General features: G+C 35.2%; 1 protein-coding gene across 50 annotated transcripts in view; it reads left to right on the top strand.

The window, feature by feature from the left end:
• Window positions 1-16,662, top strand: part of SCEL (sciellin) — a 182,803-nt gene that overhangs the window by 158,680 nt on the left and 7,461 nt on the right. For 47 of the 50 annotated variants that reach the window (XM_053707863.1, XM_053707905.1, XM_053707890.1 and 44 more), the window contains 6 exons: window positions 2,813-2,869; window positions 4,358-4,411; window positions 4,933-4,983; window positions 7,585-8,031; window positions 9,664-9,735; window positions 14,742-14,816. In XM_053707863.1, coding sequence (XP_053563838.1) covers window positions 2,813-2,869; window positions 4,358-4,411; window positions 4,933-4,983; window positions 7,585-8,031; window positions 9,664-9,735; window positions 14,742-14,816 — 756 coding nt within the window. The remainder of the gene's footprint in view (window positions 1-2,812; window positions 2,870-4,357; window positions 4,412-4,932; window positions 4,984-7,584; window positions 8,032-9,663; window positions 9,736-14,741; window positions 14,817-16,662) is intronic. The other 3 variants (XM_053707906.1, XM_053707892.1, XM_053707856.1) reach the window with 1 other exon arrangement.

The following is a 16,662-nucleotide window of genomic DNA, read 5'->3' as shown; positions in this document are numbered from 1 at the left end:
GTATTTCTAATGCTTTCTTTAAATGTAGTATTCAAATTATGCAAAATTTGAAAGAGAAACATTCAAATTGATATGTTTGTATCTATTATGTATCGATTTACTAAATTCCCTACCATATGAACTAATGAACTTCGGAATAGTATTTGTTAAATCATATGTTACATTCAAAATTTCAAATGTGGACATTCGATCTAATTATTAACATTTGAATTCGAAAGTGACATTCGAAAACTGTAAATAGCATTCGATTATAGAATATTTAATAATATTCGTTATAGAATATTTAATAATATATTTAATAATATAATATTCGTTCTTCTCAAAATTCGATTATGTAAATCGAATTTCTACAATAACATTCATTCTAACATTTGAATTAGAATATAAACACATTCACCCATCCCTAGTTACAAGTATAAACTGTACTTATGACAGAGCCCAAGAGAGCTGAGTATAGAGTAGTAGCCTTTTTTTTTTTAGCAGAAATTAGATTGTTAGTAACCATGGCAAGGGCAGCCTCAGTTGAGTGTTCGGGATGGAAGCCAGATTGCAGGGGGTCGAGCAATGAGTTGGAGGACAGGAAGTGGGTTAGGTGATCAAAAGCTAGTTTTTCAAGGATTTTTATAAACAAGCGGGAGCAGTGATATGGGGCGGTAGTTTGCAGGAGAGTTAGGGTCAAGGGAGGTTTTTTTGAGGATGGGGGTGTCCTTTGCATGTTTAAAGGAGGCAGGGAATAAACCGGTAGAAAGGGATAGGTTGAATATATGAGTAAGAGCTGGAGAGAGGGTGGGAGACAGAGAGTGTGAGAAAGACAATAGGGAAGCCACTTCACTCTCAGTGGTTGGGAGGAGGGTGCAGAGAGTGGCAGAGGGAGTTACTGGGAGCGAAGTTGGGAGATTGCAGGCTTGTGTACGGATGTTTCTTCGGATGGTAAGTGTTTTATTGAAAAAGTAGTCAGCCAGGTCTTGAGCACTGAATGCAGATGAGGGGGGAGGTGCATGTGGGTAGAGGAGAGATTTGAAAATGGAGAAGAGTCTTTTAGGGTTTGAGGAGTGAGTGGCTATAAGAGAAGAGAAGTAGATTTGCTTAGCTAGGTGAAGAGCAGAGGTGCAAGAGTGAAGAATGAACTTATAGTGCATGAAATCAGGTTAAGAGCGGGATTTCCTCCAGGCACGTTCAGCAGTGCCGGAGCATTTTTGCAGGTGGCGTGTTTGCTGGGAGTGCCAGGGCTGGAGCTGGCGATGTGAGGCTTTGCAAAGTTGGGGCAGAGCAAGAGTGTCAAGTGCAGAGGAGAGGGTATTGTTATAGTGGGTTATAGCAAGTACAGGGCAGGATATCATGGAAGTGTGGGGGAGGAGTATTTGAATAAGGTTGGAGAGTTGGGGAGGGTCTACAGTGTGCAGATTTCTACAGGTGCAGGGGCAAGGGGGGGGGGAAGTAGGTTTAGCCTGTATATTAAGATTAAAGGTGAGTAGATGGTGGTCTGAGATGGAAAATGGGCGAAAAGCAACATCAGATAGAGAGCAGAGATAGGAGAATACCAGATCAATAAAGTGTCCATCACGGTGGGTAGGGAATAGGGTGGTTCATGAGAGGCCAAAGGAGTTAGTGAGTGAGAGAAGTTTAGAGGCAGCAGGGGCAGATGGGTTGTCAATAGGGATGTTGAAGTCCCCCAGAATTAGAGTAGGTGTATTTGTAGAGAGAAAGTAAGGAAGCCAGGCAGAAAAGTTGTCAAGGAATTGGGAGGTTTGTCCAGGGGGGAGATAGATAACTGCCACTCTGAGAGAGAGGGAGGAGAACAGATGAATGCAGTTGACTTCAAAGTAAGAAAAAGTGAGAGATGTAAATGGAGGTACTGATAGGAGCAGGAGGGGGAGAGTAAGATGCCAACACGGCCACCATGTCTCTCACCTGGCCTAGGTGTGTGGCTAAAGTGGAAACCACCGTGTGTGAGCAGCAATGGAAGCAGTGTCAGAGGAAGATAGCCAGATTTCAGTAATTGCTAGAAGGTTGAAAGCGTTGGAAACAAACAGGTCATGAACAGTTGTAAGTTTGTTACAGACAGAGCGAGCATTCCAGAGGGCACAACAAAAGAGAGGGCATAAGCGATGTGGGTTAATGGAAATGAGATTGTTGGTATTGCTTGACCTAGAGTTTTTGCAGTGGGAGACAGAGCAAGAGTGTAAAAGTGTGGTGATTGTTGCAGGGCCAGGGTTAGGAGAGACATCACCAGCAGCAAGCAGTAGTAGCAGTGAGAGTGACAGAAGGTGAAAGTGAGACTTGTAGGAGCGCGTATGACTAGACACAGGAGAGTTAGAGTAGGAAGTGTTTCTAAGGAAACAGAGTAGTTCATGAGATGACACCCTAGGGGATGAGAGAAGGGAGGGTGAGATATGGATAGTTTGGGGATTGTTTTTATAGGGACATGGAGTGAGTTTTAGGAGAAGAGCAGACAGATAGAGCAGAAAAGACATAAAGAGCATTGTGTAGAGGTATAGCTATTTAGTTTACCTGTTAGTGGGACTGCAGTTTCCATCTCCAGTTTCTAACTCCAGTGAGTAACTCTGCCACTTGTAACAGAGAGCTACTTTGAATCAGAGAGCCAAAATGCAATATATCCAAATTATTATGAAATCCAAATCTTTCCTGGTCCCAAGCAATTTTGATAAAGGGTTTTCTACCTGTAATATACTTTTATTATTTTACTCATTGCCTGATGTTTTTTAGCCACTAGTACTAGGTAAGACAAGGCTATATAAAAAAAATATATTATGATCGTTCATATATATAATTGAGATATTGTTTTTTTCAGAAGCCAGAGAATTGATGATTTCATTGATGTTACAAATGCTGCAAATAAAAACAATGGGTAAGCAACCTATTTATATTTTATCTAAAATTAAATAAATGTACAGTGTATTTCTGTAACAGGTTTGCAGATGCAGCATTCAAGCTTAAATTTGTTAACACAAAATGCTAGCTGTAAATTGCCTGCAGCATTTTGGGATTTCCCAGAATACTCAGCAGGAATTTTATAGAATATGAGGTTGTTGAGGCAAAATATTTATAAGCATGTGGCCTTTTGAACACTTGTAAGAATGTTAAAAATAGAAAGATTAAATTGAATATTCTAAGGGATTAAAAAAAACAAAAAAACAACGTCTAGAAGCTAGAAAAAATGTGGGAAGCTAGAAGATTATTTGGCACCAAATGCATCAAAGAAAACATGACGACTGCTGGGAGTATACACAATTAGACATTCACACTGTCCTTGTGCTTGACCGCCTGTAACTTCATAATTGTGCTCTTGTTTTGTGAACAAAAGGAATAAACATTACATTCTTCACACACTAACAGACATGACTATTTCTATATTATACATGGAGAAAAACTGCTTGGCCTAGATTACAAGGGGAGTGCTATTAAAGGGACATTAAGCTCTTTGAGATAATAATATAAAATGATGAATTGTATATATAAAAAAACTTTGCAATTTATTTTGTCCCTTTCCCTTTTCCTGTAATTGTGAGCTTTTCCATTCCTGTTAGAAATGGAAGTGCAGAACACTGTTATATTCCATACAGCCATTAGCTGCACACTCTAGTGACCTATTTGTAACTGTTCCTAATTGGCCACGGCAGATAAGGTAACCTAAGTTATAACATGGCAGCTCCCATTGTTTTATAGACATTAAAACTTTACACTTATTTTCTTAATATTTAATGAAACCTTAAAAAATATTAGCACTGCAGAATCTGTAGGCTCTCTACAAATAACCGATAATAAAAATAATACATGTTATTCTCAGACTAATATTTTCGTTGAATGCATCAATCAATCTATCTAGTATTTCTTTAGTGTTTAATATCCGTTTAATAGCGCCAGGTGCAATATTAATATCGCAGAACCACGCTAACAATAGCACGCAACTAGGTATTGCAAGTCCAAGGTAAAATAGAATTACCAGAGAATGTTTAGTGCAGCCGACATCCCTTTGGTGCGCCTTACAGTTTAATGGATATTGCAGTTGCTTTAAACATTGCTCATGTTGCAAGTTGTGAGTTATGTGTTGCGTTATATGTACTGAAGTGTACACATTAAAAATTTACAAAACATTGAGAACAAATGTACGATTAACAAATATTAAACTCTTAATTTACATGTACATGCATTTGAGTTATATGTACGTTGTACTGTGAATTGTAGCATTTTTCTATAAAAACATCTTGCAGTGAAACTTTTATATATATATATATATATATATATATATATATATATATATATATATATATATATACTAAAAATTAAATATGATCGTTCATATATAAAATTGATATTATTGTTTTTTTTTCAAAAGCCGGAGAATTGATGATTTAATTGATGTTACAAATGCTGTGAATAAAAACAAGGGGTAAGTAACCTATCTATATTTCATCTCAAGTTAAATAAATGTGTATTTCTGCTCTACTTATCACACACTAACAAACATGCTATGATATCTAATATATTTCTATATGACACATGAATAAAAACTGCTAGGCCTAGATTACAAGTGCAGTGCTATTGATAGCGCAGGGTGCACTATCAATATTGTGGGACCACGCTAAGCTTAGCTTGCAATTAAGTATTACAAGTTTAGCTTTAAACAAAGAATACCAAGAGAATAAAGCAAAGTTTAGGATAAAAGTAAATTGGAAATGTGTTTAAAACTGCATGCCCTATATGAATCATGAAAGTTTAATTTTGACTTGACTGTCCCTTTAAATAAAAACACTTCAATAAAATTCAATTTGTAGTTACATTTGATCTTAAAAAAATTCTGGCATAATAAATTGTATCCCGTTAAATATGCTCCAGTTTCTTGCTAACTTGTTTAACATTTTAATTCTACTTGTAAATGCTCTCTATTCATTTTTCTTATTTTATTCAAAGAAGTCAAGATCTGGATAATCTCATTGACATAGCAGAGACAAGAATTAAACCGTAAGTATTTCTGTATTCATAATTTTTTTCATTTTGTTGGATTTGCACAATTATTATGAATCAAGTATATGTATGTAATGCTTTTTCCCATGAGTTAATGTCAAATGAAATGTAAAAACAACTCAGATTTCCTCTTAAAAAGACTCATAGAAAGACATATTTACTAATGTGATTTAAATGAAAATCAATGATGAAGAGCTAATCCCTAAATAACAGAAGCTACAATATACTGCGGAAGAGCAGTTTGTGATCATAAAACACAGCAATATCTAGCGTCCATTCACTAGTGCTATGTGCAGCTGCTTATGGGCACTCTAATAAGAGATACTGCTACATAGCTGAATATGTGACGCTGTAATTAAAGGGACACTATACCCAAACATTTTCTTTCATGATTAAGGTAGTGAATACAATTTTAAACAACATTCCAATTTACTTCTATTACCTAATTTGCTTCATTCTTTAGATATACTTTAATGAAGAAATAGCAATGCACACGGTGAACCAATCACAGGAGGCATCTATGTGCAGCTACCAATCAGCAGCTACTAAGCATATTTAGATATGCTTTTCAGCAAAGAATATCAAGAGAATGAAGCAAATTAGATAATAGAAGTCAATTAGAAAGTTGTTTATTATTGTATGCTCTTTCTAAATCATGAAAGAAAAAAAAAAATGGGTTTCATGTCCCTTTAAGGTAACACATTTAAAAGTGTTTACAATCCCTTTAAGCACACCTAAAATTTTGGCATCAGAACAAGTGGGCAACTTAATAACCTTTGCCTATGGGTACTTCGCTCTCACATGTGTTGCTGTGTACCATAAATGGGCAGTTTAAAACAAATAAAAGTCAAACACTTTGCCTGAAGTTATCAACCTTATTGGTTAGCAAATAAATTAACCTGGCACAACCATCTGTTGATATTCAGTATGCAGAAGTTTGTCTTGGTATAACCTATGTTATAATTAGAAAGCACAATGCTAAACATCCTCCTTTGTATAAATCACAACCAATATTGTACTTGGCTAGTTTGTATGGAAATGGAAATTCACAGAATAATTGCAAGATTTAAGCACACAACCAGTATTTATCTGTCAGCAAATTCCAAATTTAGCCTCTAGCTGTTGTGTGCTGCTGAAATGTACAATTAGTAGAATTCACACAGCGCGTGTTTTGTGGTATAGTGCTGTACCCACTCCAGCAAATGGGGTGTGAGAGAAGAAAATGTTCAACCAGCTATTATACCTGCAAATTCAATTCATCACGCAGATCATACTACTGTGCTGTAGAAATGAATTTTAATGTAAAACCATTTTAATGTTGCTGGCAGAATCTATTTGTATTGATTAACTTTCAAGAACGTGAGATTTGATGTAGAGGAATTAATGCAATATAAATCTATCTGTAAAAAAGGCTTTTTGTAAATGTTATTACAGCGTTTGTGACATAGTTTACTGCACACACAAGCTGCCACACATACTGCGGAAGATCAAAGTTGTGAGTTTTGTTATCTTCTAAAAGTAAAACGACAACACTTTTTTGTTTTAGCGTTGTATATTGCATAACTAAGGGTTTCAGAAAAAAAATATGGCCCCCACAGTATTAATATGTGAGTCGGAAGGCAGCTGCTGTATTCATATAGTTTTACGTAGCAGTTTAAAATGTACATTAAAGTGACGGTAAAGGAATAGTCTAGTCAAAATTAAACTTTCATGATTCAGATAGAGCATGAAATTTTAAGCAAGTTTCTAATTTACTCCTATTATCAATTTTACATTGTTCTCTTAGTATCTTTTATTTGAAAAAGCTGGAATGTAAGCTTAGAAGCTTGGCCATTTTTAGTTCAGTACCCTGGGTAGCGCTTGCTGATTGGTGGCTACATTTAGACACCAATCAGCAAGCGCTACCAAGGTGCTGAACCAAAAATGGGCCGGCTCCTAAACTTATAGTCTTGCTTTTTCAAATAAAGATACCAAGAGAATGAAGACAATTTGATAATATGCGAAAGTTGCTTAAAATTGCATGTTCTATCTGAATCATGAAAGATTAATTTTCAATATCACTTTGAAATTGTAATATAAAATGTTTAATTATATGTAATAAAAACAACTTTTCCTGTAATTTAAATTCTTAAAAATTTTGGAGTTTCCAATTCCAGTTAAAAGTGGAAATGCTGACTCCAGATATAACACAGCTATATTCCACACAGTTATAGGTTGCATACTCTAGTGACCCATTTATAACTGTATCTTATTAACCTCAGCAGAGAAGGAAACTTAGGTTACAACATGGCGGCACTCATTTGTTTTATGGATACTACAATTTTACACTATTGTTTTCAATATTGAAACAACTGATATAATTTTAATAAATATATCTACATATTATTCTCAGACTAATTGCTGCTTTGATTGCAATCATTCTATCTAGCATTTATTTATTGTTAAAGAGAAAAACAAATGATGATGTTTATTTAAAAAATGTGAAAAGAAATCAAAGAACATAATTAAATATTAAAAGTATCTGAAGCATGTTGCAGTTTATTATTTCAAGTGGATATTGTTTGGTTAACAGGTTCTGATTTTCTTTAATTTCTTTAGACAACCAGTTTCTACTAATAACACTAACGTTGTAAGTCGCACATCAACCACGTCGTACAAAACTAGTGAGGAAGTGCCAGATTCAACAGCAAGACGATCAACTACAACATACAAAACTAGCGAGGAAGTATCAGATTCGCCAGGAAGAAGATCAACTACAACATACAAAACTAGCGAGGAAGTGCCAGATTCATCAGCAAGACGCTCAACTACAACATACAACATTTCTGAAAGTAGTTCTGGTGCTCCAGAAAGACGTACAACAACAAATTACAAAGTTAGTGAGCATACATCAGATACAGGAAGACGTTCGCCATCCAACTACAACACTGCTAATAATACATCCAGCAGACGTTCAACAGAAAATTATAATTCTGTAACCCAGCGTACAACTACAACTTATACTGTTAATGGGGAAAATGTTGATGCACCAAATCGGAGTTCAAGGTAAGGAGAAAAAAAACAAAAACACGTCAATAGCAAAATAAAGCCATTTAATATTCTATACCCTTCCCAGAATGTATTTGTAATCCCTGATCACTAAATCAGTGCAAATAATCTAATGCAAGCAAAAAAAATAATAATTTATCACAATACCAACTATTAACTGATTTAACAATGATATTTTGTTCAAATTTAGTGTCATGAGAAATGTACATTTAGTAACAGTCATAAAAGTTTAGTTGTGATTTCTTTAATGACACAAAGAAGCATGAAAGATTCACTTTCTCCGCCTAACTAAAAAAATTAATAAAGTCTTATAAAATAAGTTTAAACACAAGTGATAGTAAATCCTAGCGTTTGTTAAAATGCTAGGATTTACCAGTGCAACAAATAAAGGGGACTTCCAGTCATGAAGTATAAAATACTTCACGTTGGAAGTTCCTTTATTTGTTTGCAGCGTTCTCCGTGCTGAGCGCCTCAGGTCTCCCACGGCAGAACGTTGTTTTGTACTGAGGTACTCTGGGTCAGTTTGCATTATGCCGGATAGCTAGCACGCTATTGGCTAAGAGTTCCTCAGTGCAAAATAGCATTCTGCTGTGGGCGGCCTGAGACGCTCAGTGCGGTGATCGCTGCAAACAAATAAAGGAACTTACAGCATGAAGGATTTTTGTACTTCATGACTGAAAGTCCCCTTTATTTGTTGCACTGGTAAATCCCAGCGTTTCAGACACGCTAGGATTTACTATCACTTTAAAAACTAGTAAGGCCAATGTTGCCGATGATATATTTATTTGGCTAGATGTGCAGGTTTATTATTTTTGTGAAAACAATCTCCTTGTTTGTTAACAATTTTGGGCCAGATTACAAGGGGCGTGTCAATAAACGCTGCTGCTCGGGCATTAACTGCACTAGTCGAGCAATTAAGTTTACTTTCAACTAGTAATACCAGTGGTTAGCACGACAAGCACAAACACCCCCAATGTAATCTGGCCCTTAATGCTCTGACCTTTAATTCACACTAAGTGTAAATAACTTTATAAAATCAACAGAACTGGGGCAAGTAATATAAGCCAGTTCAGTATTTAAAAAAACAAAACGCTTTGTGAAATCACCTCATGGCGTCAGTTACAAATCAGTTTTCAAGATGGCGATTACACACTCAAAAGGTGTAAAATGAGCTTAAAGGGACACTGTACCCAAATTTTTTCTTTTGTGATTCAGATAGAGCGTGACATTTTAAGCAACTTTCTAATTTACTCCTATTATAACATTTTCTTCATTCTCTTGGTATCTTTATTTGAACTTCAAGAATGTAAGTATAGATGCTGGCCAATTTTTGGTGAACAACCTGGGTTGTCCTTGCTGATTGGTGGATAAATTAATCCACCAATAAAAAAATGCTGTCCAGAGTACTGAAACAAACAAAAAACTTAGATGCATTCTTTTTCAAATAAAGATAGCAAGAGAACAAGAAAGTTGATTAAAATTGCATGCTCTATCGGAATCACAAAAGAAAAAAATTGGGTTCAGTGTCCCTTTAAGTGGGAGGAGGAGAATGATATTTTTTTTATTAAAAGTTGGAAGGTGGAATTGTGTTTTATAGTTAATAACAGGATGTACTAAAATATGTTTCAGCTATGAAAAGTCAAAGATTTCATCCAACCCATCAGATACTTATGTCTACACTACATCATATGATGAAACAAGGTAAAAAAAAATTCAATGTAAAGTAGCAGATTACCACAGTTAATTATTTAGGTAGTTACTTCAATTCAGAATAAATCCAAAGCAAGATTGTTAAAAGCTAACTTTGCAAATACACTTGTAAATATGTTATAAAGCTTCATATTTAATTTGTTAACAAAAACTTTATTATAATATATTTAAAATCCGCTTTAGTATTAGTCTAAAAGCAAAAAATTGGTTGAGCTCAGCTATTTCTTTGAACTTAGTTTAATTTTAAACAAGTTAACTTTGTCAATGTATGTTGACTTCTACCAAGTGTTTCCAGCTAATTTGTTTATAAAAATTTGAGTTTCATGAATAAAACCAATGTATACTATATGGCCAAAATGATGTGGATACCCCTATTAATTATTAAAGGGACAGTCTACCATAGAATTGTTATTGTTTTAAAAGATAGATAATCCCTTTATTACCCATTCCCCAGTTTTGCATAACCAACACAGTTATATTAATGTACTTTTTACCTCTGTGATTACTTTGTATCTAGGAACCTTCTTCCAGCCCCCTGATCACATGACTGTGACTGTTTATTATCTATTGTTTTACATTTAGCATTGTTTTGTGCTAAATCTTAAATAAATCTTAAATAACCCCCTGTGCCTGAACACAGTGTTATCTATATGGCCCACGTGTACTTTCTGTCTCTTTGTGTTGAAAAGAGATTTAAAAAGCCTGTGATAAGAGGCAGCCCTCAAAGGCTTAGAAATTAGCATATGAGCCTACCTATGTTTAGTTTAAACTAAGAATACCAAGAGAAAAAAGCAAATTTGATGATAAAAGAAAATTGGAAAGTTGATTAAAATTAAAAGTCCTATCTGAAAAACGAAAGTTTAATTTATACTAGACTGTCCCTTTAAGTTCAGGTGTTTCAACCACACCCATTGCTAACAGGTGCATAAAATCCAGCACATAGCCATGAAACCACCATAGGCAAACAAACATTGGCAGTGCATACTGAAGAGTTGAGTGACTTCCAATGTTGTACTGTCATATGATGTCACCTTTCCAGTTTGTGAAATTTCCAATCAATTGTAAGTGCTATTATTGTGACGTGGAAGGATCAACAGCCCAGCCACAAAGTGAAAGACCATGAAACTCACAGAGCAAGTATAAACATTTACAGGATATTACTACAGGATAAAAAGACATTTTAGACAATTGGGTACTTCCAAGTTTGTGGCCTTGACCTCAACATCATTGAACACCTTTGGAATGAATTGGAAAATTCATTTATGTGCCCATTCTTCTCATTTTTGCAGACCCCCGTATAAAGCAAATTCATCCTGCCCTAACCTAATGACCTTACACAACTTTGTATCATCTGTAAAAATATGTTGCTATTTAATCCTTGCTCCAAGTTATTAATAAAAATATTAAAAAGAACAGGGCCCAGCACTGATCCCTTGGAGACTCCACTGATTATCTTTGTCCAATCCGAGTATGATCATTTTACTACTACTCATTGCTCCCTGTCTTTTATTCAGTTATTTATCCATGAGCTAACATTTTCAGCTATTCCAAATTACTTCCTTTTGTACATTAATCTCTCATGTGGCACTATATCAAACGCCTTTGCAAAATCCAAGTATATCACATCAACTGATTCCCCTTTATCTATATTTTTTACTTCCTTCCTTGTTGCCTCTAATTAGATTAGTTTGACATGATCTATTTTCATAAAACCTGCTGATCTGAACTCATAATCATGTCTACACGAATATACTCATCAATATAATCCTTTATAATCCCTTCAAGTATCTTCCCTACTATTGATGTCAGACTAACTGGTCTATAGCTTCCTGGATCAGCCCTGCTTCCCTTTTTAAAGAGTGGCACCACATCAGTTTTACACCAGTCCTGGGATACTATGCCTGAGTATGAGTCTTGAAAAATTAAGAGTAGAAGTTTGTCTATAACAGTGCTTAATTCCCGTAAAACCCTTGGTGTATTTCATCTGGGCCTGGAGTTTTATTTACTTTAATATTATCTATTTTTTCCTGATATCCTCTAGAGATAACCCAGTTAATGGTATGGGTTTGTATGTTCTAGTTTGTTTCAAAGTATTTCCCATTGCTTCCTCTCTTGTGTATACTGAAGAAAAGAACTAGTTTAGTACCGCAGTCTTCTCCCTTTCACTGTTAATCACACTAACCTTCATACATTATTAGTTTCATGGGCCCAGTTTATGTCAGGGTAGTTAAAATTTACCATAATGTTAGCCCCCTCCAAATAATTGTTAATACCAGATTTAGCTTGTTAGAGATAATGTAATAAACACTTGAACAAACCTGATCTAACAAATAAAAAAATAAAAAATCTCCCATAATTACAACATTATTAATATTAACAGCCCTTCCTATTTGCATTAGTAGTTGTGTTTCCCCTATGTCACTAATGTTGGGGACTTGTTGCATGTTCCTAGTAATATTTTTTTAGTTTTTCCCCCCACACCTAATTTCAACCCACAGAGTCTCTACGTTATCACCTGTATAATCATATATATCTTCCCATATTGTAGGTTTAAGGTCAGGTTTAATATACATGCAGATTCCTCCACCAATTGTATTACTACTGTCACTCCTAAGTAAAGTATAACCCTCTAAGTAAACTGCCCAGTCATGTGAATCATCCCACCAAGTTTCAGGTATATCAATAATATCATAGTCCTCTTCTGCAACTAAGAGCTCCAGCTTCCCCATTTTACCCATCATGCTTCTTGCATTTGCTATCATACATTTAATTCTCATGTGCTTTCTGGTGCTACTTGGTGTGATTTCCTTCAAACTTTCTAATGTGACATTTCCTAAGTGTACCCTTCTGCCATTCCTTCCTTGAGATATTCTAGGTGTGACATATTCACAAACTGATCTGCCTGTTCTATTATGCTTGTACTGACCCCCTGCCCCATTGCTTAGTTTAAAAGATTTTCTAAGCATGCTATCATCCTGTCTCCCAACACACCTGCACTTATGCCATTCAGGTGCAATCCATCCTTACTTTACAAATTGTACCCAAGTGAAAAGTCAGCCCGGTGCTCTACAAATTCAAACCCCTCATTTTTAAACCATGTTTTTAACCAAGAATGAACTGACCTTAGCTCCTTCTGCCTTACTTGGTTAGCACATGGCACTGGTAATATCACCGAAAATATTATCTTGGAGGCCCTTGCTTTAAGTTTGCTACCTAACTCTTACTCCTTCATTAGTGCCAATATGCACCATAACTGCAAGATCAGACCCAGATCTTCTAACAATCTATAAATACGCATTACAATATGCCTAACAGGCCCCTGGAAGACTGCAAACTGTTCTATTTAAGGTATCTGGAAGACAAATTACCCTATCAACCTTCATAATAATAGAGTCTCCTACAACCAACATCTGCCTCAGGCCCAGACTTGTATGCCCCTCCTCCATGACTGAAGGACTGTTCACTATAGTATGTCCCGCTTCCATGACTGAAGGACTGTTCACTATAGTATGCCCCGCTTCCATGACCGAAGGACTGTTCACTATACTAGGCAAAACAGCCCTCTCTGACATTGCCACCCCTGAACTGATATCCCCAACATCGTCACTCAATCTGGCAAATCTGTTGGGGTGTACCAGCTCAGAAGTGGCCTGTCTATTCTGCTTACTTTTACTTCCCCTTCGAAATGTGACCCAGCTACTTCCTGGAGTCTCCACATCTAAAAAATTTTTATTTCCACTGCTAGCACCATGAACAACCTGCTCAGTCATATCCATTTCCCTTTCAGTTGTCTGAATTTCCGCAGTGTTGCAATTCTTTCCTCCAGAACTCCAATATGAGCTTCTATAGAGACAATATGCTCACACTTGCCACAGACATATGATCCCTGAAGTGGCTGCTCCAGTGATGCAGACATATGGCAAGCTGTACACTGAATGAGATTCTCACACATTCTTACTAAAAGGTTCATCTTAAAAATATATAAAATATTTATATTCACCCTTGGTTACTCCAATCCCTTGTTCGCTCTAACTCCCTTGGTTCACTAACTCTTTATTTAAACAGATAAACTTACATTACACAGATCCCTTCATTAATTACAACAATATTGTTCATATCTTCAAAACTTGAACTATGTAAAGCAAAAGAAAAAAATAAACTATTAAAGTGAAGTAAAAAAGTAAAAATATAAGCAATATATAAAAAGTTTGAGCTGCATTTAGGCTTTTCTGTGGACGTATTGTTATCTTTAAAACCAAAAGTACTTGATACAAAGAAGCTTTAGAAAAGATCATTTGTATCCTTTTTGCATATAATTAATTACTGTTAGTAGGAAATTTAACTATTTAAATTGAGATTTTAGAAAAACCTTTGTCAGTAGTTCTATTTCACAAGCTGACAGTTTAGCTTACACATGATCTATTATTAAAGGGACATAAATGGGGGAAAATAAAATACTATAATGTGTTAGACTATGTTATTATTGTGCTATATATTATATATGACACTATTTTGCATTTAAATGTATTATAGTGAACTAAAATGCACCCATAGGACCTAAACACAATGACAAGAGGCATATGTACATAGTCACAATCCCCACTAGTTACGAGTAGTGCCTTGTTGCTTCTGAGACTACTTAGGTATGGTTTTCAACAAAGCATACTGAAAAAAACAACCAAGCATGGGGGTGATCAGAATATAATCTAATTTTTTTAACAGGAAATCCCCCCTAAAGTCTATGGGTATTTGATAGACCCCTAAATCTGAATATAGATTATAGAAGTTAATTAAAAAGGACATACTCTATCTGAACCATACAAATATGTCTGCTAAAGAATACTTTTTTTGTGCTAAGATAGAATTTTATGTTTTTACATTTATATGAACCATAAAGTATTTGTATTTGAGATATTAGTAAAGTTAAGCATTTGTATTCCTTATTAAGTAGTTTATGAAAATTATACAAACAGATTTATTTGTGTTTATTTGAATAGAAGACCGCCTAGCAACATGTATGATGAGAATATTGTATCCAAATCTATAAAAACTGTTTATTCCACTTCTGATAGGTATGTATTTTAATTAACTCATTACAAATACAGTAAAACATTGCTATTACACAGGGTGCTCATACTTTATTGAGTAAGGGCTACTTTTTGTGCAGCTTTGCAGTGGTCTATTTCTACATGTGCTAAGCATAAGAAAATCTGATCTCCGTTTAACGCAGGGACTAATATCCTTGTGCTGAAATGCCCTTTTTTAAATTGAGGCCATTATAGTAGTGCAGAATATACTTTAAATTCAGAGCATGCTATCTCTACTGGCTGAGAGATTGAAAATCACATAGAAAGTCTTGTGATCTACTAGTCAGCACCTAGCTCGACTGGCAGAACACAATCTATCTTAATGGTAAGCCTGAAATATTGCTTTTTAGCTCATATGCATTATTGTTTTCTAAACATTTTTAAAGGGCCATTATAATCAAAAAAGTACACGCTCTAATCTGTTGGAGAATGCAATTTTAAGACTATCAACCCTAGACTACTTTGTGTTTAATTTCACAATGTTTATTGTGTGAATCAATATTTGGGGTAAACCCACACAAGAGAGTGTGGAGGGTGCTTAGTGCCTATATAATATTATAAATAACGAGAGACAGAAGCACCATGAAAAGCGCTCACTTCAAAAGTTGTATATAGGTAGAGAAAGTCACAACTTAGAACTCCATAAAATGTAAATTTTATTAAGTAATCATATAAAATAGTCCGTAATACACGGACCCTATATACAAGAGACAAACATTTATATTTAAATGAAAAAGAGAAAAAAGGGTGAAAACCTGTGTGTGCTGAAATATACCAGTGTTACATTTTATAGTATATAACGAGTAAGATGGCAAAATACAGGGAACATATGTTGGTTCTTGCTAATAAGGAGTCTGATTAAATATGCTTTCTACAGAGAATAGGGGACAGAGTCCCAAAACCGTATTAGTTAAGATACCCCTTACACGCCCCTCCAATATTAGTTTTACCAACTTACCAACAAATAGATGTATGTGGAACTTTTTCAACACATACTAAGTATGATTGAAGGTATGTAACAAATTGATGTATGTGGAACAATTTTCAACACATACTTAAAGCAGCACACACCAAGTTATGTCCGTCTGATGCGCATTTCGCCTCACCTTTGTGAGGGGTATCTTAACTAATACAGTTTTGGGACTCTGTCCCCTATTCTCTGTAGAAAGCATATTTAATCAGACTCCTTATTAGCAAGAACCAACATATGTTCCCTGTATTTTGCCATCTTACTCGTTATATACTATAAAATGTAACACTGGTATATTTCAGCACACACAGGTTTTCACGCTTTTTTCTCTTAAATATAAATGTTTGTCTTATGTATATAGGGTCCGTGTATTACAGACTATTTTATATGATTACTTAATAAAAGTTAAATTTTATGGAGTTCTATGTTGTGACTTTTTTTTACCTATATACCCTTTTGAAGTAAATGCTTTTCATGGTGCTTCTGTCTCTCTTTATTTACTGTGTGTTTAACCCCCGCAAAGGGGTTAAACACATAGCAGAAATACCATTCTGGATTTTAAGAGCACTGCTGGTCCCGAGCGAAAAAGGCATCTAATCCAATCAGCAGCACTTGGCCCATGACTCAGATGGGGAGTTGTTTTCTTCGGGCTTCCCGAGTTTGGAGGGATTAAACACACAATAGTCTATGGTCGATAGACTTAAAATTACATATGACGGATTAGAGCATGTCATGTTTTTACTATAATATCCCTTTAAGTTGGTTATTATTCTATACATTTTAAATATAAAATAATTATGTATAAATGGCAGTTGTACAGATATTATAAATACTGACGTATGCTGTAGATTCTCATGACTG

Source organism: Bombina bombina, chromosome 3, assembly GCF_027579735.1.
Source record: "Bombina bombina isolate aBomBom1 chromosome 3, aBomBom1.pri, whole genome shotgun sequence".
Lineage (NCBI taxonomy): Eukaryota > Metazoa > Chordata > Amphibia > Anura > Bombinatoridae > Bombina > Bombina bombina.
The sequence above is the reverse complement of the archived record's forward strand: the minus strand, read 5'-3'. Positions and strand labels throughout refer to the sequence as shown.